The 9,217-nt window shown below is 48.7% G+C and overlaps 1 protein-coding gene across 1 annotated transcript; it reads left to right on the top strand.

The window, feature by feature from the left end:
- Positions 1-957: 957 nt before the first annotated feature.
- Positions 958-3,371, top strand: INHA (inhibin subunit alpha). The gene is made up of 2 exons (XM_027873864.1): positions 958-1,252; positions 1,711-3,371. Exons 1-2 carry the CDS (start codon positions 973-975, stop codon positions 2,517-2,519), a joined length of 1,089 nt encoding a protein of 362 aa, XP_027729665.1. The 5' UTR covers positions 958-972; the 3' UTR covers positions 2,520-3,371.
- Positions 3,372-9,217: the final 5,846 nt, after the last annotated feature.

Genomic DNA, 9,217 nt, shown 5'->3' with positions numbered 1-9,217 from the left:
AAGGGATTGGGACTCCTGGTTCAGCAGAGGCACTGTGACCATGGAAAGCCAGGGCTGGCGGGGAGCAAAGTCGGCCATTCCCTCACCCTCGTCCCTCCAACCCCCTCCTCCTTTCCTCCTTACCCTCTAGGTCCAGCTGGAGATGATACACAAGGGAGGCTATTTTGGGGCCTCCCACTCTCTCCGAAGCCCGAACCTAACAGGAGGTCTGTCTGTCTGCCAGTCTGTCCAGATAAGGGGCCCAGTGTTCCCTACTCACTGCCTTGCCTTCCGCTGCACTGACACACTCTTCCCTCAGACCCCTGCCCACAACCTGGGCCTCCTCCCTCCCCCACTTCCAGTCCTAACCCCCCAGCGGCCCTGCTTGGGGCCTGAGTGTCACAGACGCCTGCAGCTGCCAGCCCCAAAAATAATCTCTGATGACACAGCTGGATGATAAGACACTAGCCTGGCTCCTCTGGGCTAAGTATAGAGCAAAGAGACCACCCCCATGTCCCAGCTCTTCCCCCTAAGCCTGGGGAGCAGCTGCAGTCTGAGAGGGGCCACAGCTGTCTTGGGCCAGAAGATTTTCTAAGGGGCCGAATAGTTCTCTCTTAGGTACGGAGAGTTCACCTTCCACCCCCGCTCCCCAACTCTGCCCTGGAGACAATACAGTGGCAGACTCAGTAAATCTGCAGAATTGGGGAGGGGGTGCATATCGGGGGTGACTAGGACACTGGGGCGAGGCATGACCCTTTACCCCACCCCCAGCATTCCAGGCGGGGGTGGGTGATAAGGCTCAGGGCCACAGACATCTGCGTCAGAGATAGGCCTCAATGCCAGCCAGGGACCGCTGGGCGTGGGAAGAAGAGGAGAGGGCTGGCAGGGGAGAGTGGGGAGGGCAGGAAGGAGTGTAGCACCCGCCGTGAGTGGGCACTAAGAACAGTCGCCCAGGAGCCGAGGGCAGCAGGAAGCTCGGGTGGGGCCATCTCAATGCAGCCCCTGGCCATGCTGCCTCTGCTGCTTCTGCTGCTGATGGGTATGAAGGGTGGGCATGGGTGCCAGGGCCCAGAACCAGACAGGGAGCTGGTGCTGGCCAAAGTGAGGGCCCTGGTGCTGGATGCTTTGGCCTCCCCCAATGCCTCCAAGAATGGTGGTGAGCCTGGGGTCCGGCGCCTGCTCCGCAGACATACCCACGCCTCAGGACGCACACGCAGAAGCATGGAAAATGAAGATGAGGACCTATCCCAGGTCATCCTTTTCCCAACCACAGGTAACATGAGTGTAGAAGGGGACTAGAAAGGGACAGTGGGCATCTTCCCTTCCTATCCTTTTCAATCTCTCCCCTTACCTCCTGGCCTCTGCCAAGCCCTAACCCCTCTCACCTCTGATGAATACTGCAGAAAAGGTCGAGCATGCAAGAGAGGGGAAGGAGGAACTTTCCAAGGATGACTTAGTAACGTTTTGAGGGCAGACTTGCCACTTTTATCTTTCCCTTCCTCATGACTTCCCTGTCCTCTACTTTATGAGCCTTTTTTGAAAGGTTTTCTTTTCTAGTTCATACTAGAAACTTACTCATAAAAGGGGATAGATGTGGGCCCTTTCTCATTCATTTCTGCACCTGGTTTGAAGAGGGGAGGGAGCAGAAATTCCATTTCTCTAAGTCTCTCCTCCCTCCCACTCCTGCCAACTATGGCCACCCACTCTCCTTCAGCTCTTTTTATTCTACAGGTCCTGGCTGTGAGGATGAACCAGAGACTGGGGAGGATGAGGGCCTGTTCACATACACATTTCGGCCTTCCCTGCACATGCGAAGTCGCCAGGTGACAGCTGCCCAGCTGTGGTTCCATACTGGCCTGGACAGTGTGGGGGCCAAAGTCCACAATGACTCGGGCCCCACCGTGACACTGCTGGCCATGTCTTCAGGGGGACCCACTGCAGTGCCAATATTACTGGGCCCAGCCCCACCTCACTGGGCCGTGCTTCATCTGGCAGCCCCTGCATTCACGCTGCTGACCCGTCCCCTCCTGGTGCTGCTGCTTCGCTGCCCAAACTGCCCCTGCCTGGCCCGGCTTGATGCCACCCCCTTTCTGGTGGCACACACTAGGGCCCGCCCACCCAGTGTGGGGGAGAGGGCTCGTCGCTCCCCTCTTCCGCCCCCCTGGCCCTGGTCTCCTGCTGCCCTGCGTTTGCTGCAGCGTCCTTCAGAAGATCCAGCTGCCCATGCTGACTGCCATCGGGCTGCCCTCAACATCTCCTTCCAGGAACTTGGCTGGGACCAGTGGATTGTTCACCCGCCTAGCTTCATCTTCCATTACTGCCATGGGGGCTGTGGGCTGGTCCCCTTCCCAGTCCTGTCTCCTGGGGCCTCCCTCACACCTTCTCAGCCCCTGCCCCTGGGCCCAGGCTCCCGACTCTGCTGTGCTGCTTTGCCCAGCACCATGAGACCCCTACGTGTCCGTACCACCTCAGACGGAGGCTACTCCTTCAAGTATGAGACAGTACCCAACCTCCTCACTCAGCACTGTGCCTGCATATAGGGAGATCCCTCCCCAAGTTAGGGCCTAACTTCCCCATTAATGCTGGTGCTGGCCACAACGACAGAGAGGAGACAAGGTCAAAGGACATATTCTCAACCCCTACTCTCATCTCCTAGAACTGGGTCCTCCCTGTCCAAGGTCACCTTCATTGATTGTAAACCAATTAATAAACAGTTCAGCATAACTGACTAGAGACAATGGCCTGGAGAATGACCCCTCTCCCCCCCTTCCCAGAGGTATGTGGGGGAGAACTGGAGCATAAAATTCTAGGGACTGTGTGCAGTTGTAAATCTAACTTGTAAATTCCCAAATCGCAAAGCACTGATTGTGGTAGCAGAGATCAGAATATAAAGGGCTTTGACTATAGGTCTGCCAGAAAGTTGCAGCTTTTTGAGATGATGCACAAGTGAGCCTCCCATGGTCACTTGGATGAGAGATAGCTTCAGTCTTTAGGGCAACTTAAACCTTCCTCCCTCCCTTCCCCCCAGGTGGTCCCCAGCACTTTGTACTGCTGGTCTCTTTGGCAGAGACCTTCCTGTTCCCATATTCTTGAGACCTTCTAAGCGCCCTCCCATTCAGGCCACTACTGAGATTTTTAGCAGGCCCCATGTAGCCCTCAGCAGAAGATGCCCACGAGTAGAAATCAGCTGGTGACCGAAGGGTATGAATTTCCCCAAGCTTGCTGAGGTCCCATGTTCCTGCTTGGCTCCTGCTCCAGCTTCTTCCCCAACTAAACAGGGAGCAATGCTTCTTGGGGGCCAGGGGGACATACTGCCCTGTGTTCACCCAATCTGTTTAGCCCTGGGGATGTGACAAGACCTAGAAGCTGAGGCTTCCAAAGAAGTCCACAGGTACCTCTGACCCATAATAAAGGAGATCGATCCATCTCTTGCCTTTGCCTTAGTGTATGAACAATCAATGTGTCAATGTCTCCCTGAAGTGGAGCCTCAGTAACCTGACCTTGGTGTACATGATGGATAGAGGGAGGGAAAGGAGGGAAGAAGCATTTATTAAGTGTCTACAACGTGCCAAGAACTGTGCTAAATACCTTACAAGTGTCTCATTTTATCTTCACAGCAACTCTGTGAGGTAGGTGCTATTATTCCTGTTTTACAGTTGAGGAAACTGAGGCAGACCTCTAGAGGTTGTGTCTTGTCCAAGGTAACACAGCTAGCAAGTATTTGAGGTGGGATTTCAATAAAAATCTTCCCGACTCCAGCCTAGTGCTGTAACCACTGTGCCACCTGCAACAGCTTGGGCATCACTGAGTCAAGATGACCTCATGGACCCTTCCATTTCTGGATGCAGATTCTGGCCAGGAGGCACTCTTGCCATCCTGACACAGAGGGGTTATGAAGAAGAGGGAAGGTGGTAGCAGTTACAGCTGAAATTAGGACCACTCTCTGGGGTTTTTAGTACTTTTTTAAATGAACCCACACCTCCCTAAAGTTTGGGCTCTACTTGTCCCAATTGGGGGTGACTAGGAAACTGGGGTGAGACATTCCCCTTTACCCCACCCCCAGCATTCCAGGCTGGGGTGGGTGATAAGGCATAGGGCCACAGACATCTGCATCAGAGATGAGGTCTGTTCCCTGGGCACCAGCATTTCCCAAAGCTTTCCTGGTCTTGCAGTGATGAAAACCCTTCTCCCCTTATGGTGAAGATAGCAGATTTTAGATTCTCTCCCCAATAAATAACCAAAGGAAGAAGGAACACACAAAACTCAGATGAGGTACAAAGTTCACATGGCTGAAGTCAGAAAGGCAGAGCCTAGAATTCCCTAAGCCCAGTCTAACCTCGTCTCAGAGCTCAGCCTTTCCCTCTTGAACCACAGGCTCACAGGAAGGGGGTTGGAAATCTATCTAAACATCTCCTCAGAGGCTGGACCTCATCTTCTTCCCCACCGCGTAGTATCAGGGCCTAAAACTTCCTAGCACCATTTTGGAGGGCTACTATCTATATCATCAAAAGCTGTGGTAGAAAACCAGGCCCAATTCTGGGAAGGTGAACATCCCACCAAAAGAAAAGCCATTTATTTACACGTCCTACTGAATCTCTGAGATTCCAGAGCAGCGGATGCTCACTGGCCCTTCCCCAACTTTAAAGCTCGGACAATTAGTGACCTCAGTTTTCCACGGAACCTCAGGGCTGTGAGGGAGGGAAGATCACCACCATCCAACCACCTCATTTTCCAGGTTATGAAAGTGATGCCTGAAGAGGTGAAGCTACTTGCCTAATTAGTGTCACTTCCCTGTCTGTCTGCCCCTTCTTCAATGTCAATTAATGTTGATGTCTTCCAAAGGCAGCCTGCCTCTAGAACAGTCTCCCCCTTCTAGCTAGCACTGGGGATATCAGGGGAGTTAAGACAGAAAATAGAGGACACAGACACCTGAGTGACAACGGCCCTGAGGTAGTCATAAAGTCCAGACACAAGGTAATGGCTCATTAATGACTCTAATAGCCTGATTACTCTCTGTTGGCCAACCGTAACAAGTGCCCACCTGCCAAAAGCCTCTCTGCTGGAGCTGACCACCTCCCCTTCCCATAGTCCTTCACTCTTTTTCAAGCTGGCTACCAGAACCTCTCACTGTTGCTGCAACCACCCGCCCCTCTCTTTCCTTCCTTCATCACATTCATCAAACAAAAGGCAACTCAGTCAGGGATTGGGGGCCACACAGTTGGTGCCAGTGACTTGTACTCACACCCATGTGGCCCTCCCCTTCCCACGTGTGGTACTGATTCCTGGGAACATTCAAAACTGCACCCTGTGGAATTTATTATGCGAGTCAATAGGAAGCCACCAAACAGAACGAAAACTCAGGATTTGGGGATATGGCCAAAAAAAAAATGACCTCTGAAATGGAAGTTAGTAAGATCAGACACAAAAGAGTCCCTTCCACGCCCTCTGTGATCCAGCTGCTCTTCACACATTTCTCGTCTCCAAGCTCTGGCTGTCCCCCATGTTCAGAGTGTTCCCCTTCTTCACTTCTGTGTTGTGGCTTCCTTCAAGATTCATCTCAAGCCCCCCACTCTGTAGGAGGCTTTTCTCAGTGCCCTCAGCTGCTAGAGCCTTCTTCTCTGAAACTACCTTTCATCTACTCTGTCTACATCTTGTATTGAGTCCTTTGAGGATGGACACTTTGTTTCGGTCTTTCTTTGAATCCCCAGAGCTTAGAACAGAGCCTGGCACATCCTAAGAGCTTAATTGAATAATGCTTGTTGACTGACTGACACTGACAGGAATCAGCTGCAGTAAATTCTCTAAGAGCTGGTTTGTGGCTGATCTAACGAAAATACTTCCCAGATCTCAGCCAGGAAACTATGGATGGACAAATCAGTCTCTTGGGAGTTGGCTTAGTGTATATTGGTTTCCCAGAGCTTGAACTGTGTACAAATTTTAAAATACTGAGTTTTAGAAAATGGAAAGCAGAAGATGAGACCCTGGACCTGCAGTGATCCCCCCAAAGTATAGCTCCCTTGTTAAGGCTCTGTCAGTAGGCAGCCTCCAACTTTTTAAAAAAAAAATCACTTCTTGACTATAACAATAGCGTAAGAGGGCATCAGAAGATTGGAGCTAGGTCCTAAAGGAGAGGGAGGCAGGTAGACAGTTTCAATCTAGAGCCATTTATAATAGTGAGTGGGTCACCCAACTGGTATATATCATTGGGTTTTTTGGATATATAGTTTTATTTTGAAGAACATACTCCACTTTTGCTATGTCTAAATCTATGTAATGATGATCCATGCAATCATGTAACAATAGATTTCTAGTGTAGTTTTATCCCTTTTGAATGATAATCTCCTTTTAGTGTCCAGGAAAGAACATGAGGGTAGGAGTCAGGGAACCTGGATTTGAGTTCTGACTTTTTCATTTGCTGTGACCTTTCAGCAAACTACTTCCCTTTCCTGAATCTAAATTCCTTCATTCTTTTTTTATTTTTTTTTTAGGCAATTGGGGTTAAGTGACTTGCCCAGGGTCACACAGTGTCAAGTGTCTGGTCTGAGGCCGAATTTGAACTCAGGTCCTTCTGACTCCAGGGCCAATGTTTTATCCACTATGCCACCTAGCTGCCCCTAAATTCCTTCATTCTTAAAAAGGGGGATGGGGTAGGGTGGTGTAGCATGGAGGCTAGACTAGATCATATCTAAGGGCCCTTCCAATTATGACCAGCCTCAAACTTTAATAACTTAAAAAAAAAAAACCTGATGTTGACTGAAGGCTTAGATGACAGTTATTTCAATTCAATAAATTCAATTAAACAGACATTTATCATAAGTCTACATATCCAGCATGAAAGGCAGGGCTCTGTGGTGGATACGGGGCTTGGCTGTGGAATCACTAAGATCTGGGTTCGAGTTTTGACTCTGATACATACTGTTTGACTCTGGGTAAACTGCTTAACTTCTCAGTGCCTGGGCAACCCGCTATGACTTAAGGATGGAGGTTATTTTCACAGTGAAAGAAATCACATGTCTGGACCCCTCAAAATGTGCAAATCACTGTGCTAAGGTTGGGTGAGATCGAGGTGGAGCAGTAACAAAGAAAAATTAGTCCCCACACTCAAGGAAATGTCTATGACAGCATTAAAAGATCTGAACTCCTAAAGGCCAAGGGCGGGGGTGGGGGGGGTGGGGGTGTAGAGTGGGGGGTGGGAGCCAGGTGTCCAGTTTTTTTCTTTTTTGGGGGGGGAGGTAGGCAGAAGGGAATTCATTCTAGGCTCATCAGATTTTTAGGCAGTGCTGATTATTCTAGAATGGTATAGATTCACAACTGCCATTCATACAGTGTTTGAAGGTCTGCAAAGTACTTTACTGAGTTTCTGATTTTTTCAATTAATTTTTTTTCCAATCAATATCTATCTGCCTCTTCTCCCTCCATTAAGAATGCAAAAAACCCCCCAAAATATATGCATTTAATTTAGGCTTTGCAACAACCACTGTGAGACTGGTGCCTGTGATCTCACTGATATAGAGCTCCCAGGGAGGAGCCTGACATTCTGAGAGGGCGAGTGGCCTTCCCTGGGTCAGGGTCCGAGGTGGGACTCAAAGGCAGGTCTTTTGGACTCTATATTCAGTCTTATCTACCCCACCACTCTCTCTCTCCCCAGTGGTGTTCTGCTGCCCAGAGAATATTTCACATAAAAAGCCAATTGGCATTTGAACACCTCCTATGTATGACTTGTACTGGGACATTATTGTCAGTTCATGTATTCAAGTTTGCAGGTCTGTCGTGCTGTGAGACCAATTACTGCCTCTTTTCCTTCAATTAGGCTAGCCCTTGAGGAGGTAGCAGAGTTTGGCTATGGGCATATTATGGTTTCTAAAACCCAGTTGCAGTGGAGATGTGATTACTTGAGATTAACATGCTTCCCCACTCAATTATCCTTTTAAGACACAAACAGAAACACCAATCTATTAAAAATTAAGCATGAATTTTAAATAGTGAAGCAGATAGGTCGAAGGAAACAAGTTTTCCCAAGACAAAATTTGGTACCTTTCTTATGACCCTGTTTTCTGTTATCTATTGATTCCAACCCTAATTTTATGTGTAGACATCAATTAGAACACCCTTTGGTAACTTAAATCATTCTCCTTATTTAGAATCAAAATACTTTGTTGCATGAATGATCCTAGGGCTCACTCAGCATTTTCAAAATGCATCAAAATCTTCAGGATTTTTCTTCTTCTGTAGCGATTGACTTTCATTTCCCTCAAGAGAGTAATTTCTATATCTGTTCCCAAATAATCAGAAGAAAAAGGTGGTTTTTTTTTCTTTCTAATTTCCTGACCCCTTGATTCCTGCTTCTTCACAACCAGCAGAAATAGGGCTGTTGTTATTGTTCAGTCTTTTTCAGTCATGTCCTACTCTTCATGACCCCATTTGGGGTTTTCTTGGCAGAGATACTGGAGTGGTTTGTCATTTCCTTCTCCAGCTCATTTTACAGATGAGGAAACTGAGGCAAACAGGGTGAAGTGACTTTCCTAGGGTCACACAGCTAGTAAGTGTCTGAGGCTGAGTTTTAACTCATGAAGATAAGTTTACTGACTCCAGGCCCAGAGCTTTATGGCATCAAAGCATGATAGAATGACAGATTTACAGCTAGAAGGTCATTGAGACCAACCTCCTCATTTTTCAGAAGTGCCCTGCTCAGGATCACACAGCTAGTAATCATTTGAGGCAGGATTTGTACCTAGGTGTTCCTGGCTCCAAGCCCAAGACTTCTACCCACTAGGCATTCTGCCTCATCAAAAAAAAAAAAAAAGACCATAATCAAAAGATTGTCGATAAGCTCACAAGTTCAGAAAGGGAAGGATCCTTCCAGGTCATCTAATCCATCGACTTATTTTACAGACGGAGACCCTGAGTCCCGGAGGTTGAGGGGCCAGGCCAGCGCTACTTCCTGTCTCCCTAGATCCACCATACTCAGCTGAGTTGTCTTCCATAGGGGCCCTGGGTTTCTCATTGTAGGATTTTCTGCAAAGCCCCAGGAAGAAGTGCTGAGGTCACTGAAGACAAATTTAGGTTCTAGGTAAAAACACATTCCTAAGGGTGGAGCAGGCTGCTATGGCTGTTGCTGCTACTAGTACTACTATTGCTGCTGCTACTGCTACTGCTACTGTTACTTCTACCACTGTTGCTGCTGTTACTGCTATTACTGCTACTGTTACTTTTACTACTGTTGCTGCTGCTACTGCTA

Source organism: Vombatus ursinus, unplaced genomic scaffold, assembly GCF_900497805.2.
Source record: "Vombatus ursinus unplaced genomic scaffold, bare-nosed wombat genome assembly UNPS02014802.1, whole genome shotgun sequence".
NCBI lineage: Eukaryota > Metazoa > Chordata > Mammalia > Diprotodontia > Vombatidae > Vombatus > Vombatus ursinus.
This window is presented reverse-complemented; position numbering and strand designations above follow the sequence as displayed.

What these genes read in the sequence shown, in the direction of transcription:
- INHA (XM_027873864.1), top strand. Translation starts at nt 973, where the DNA reads ATGCAGCCCCTGGCCATGCTGCCTCTGCTGCTTCTGCTGCTGATGGGT. An exon ending in CATCCTTTTCCCAACCACAG is followed by an intron (nt 1,253 to 1,710) that starts GTAACATGAGTG and finishes TTTATTCTACAG; the next exon opens with GTCCTGGCTGTGAGGATGAA.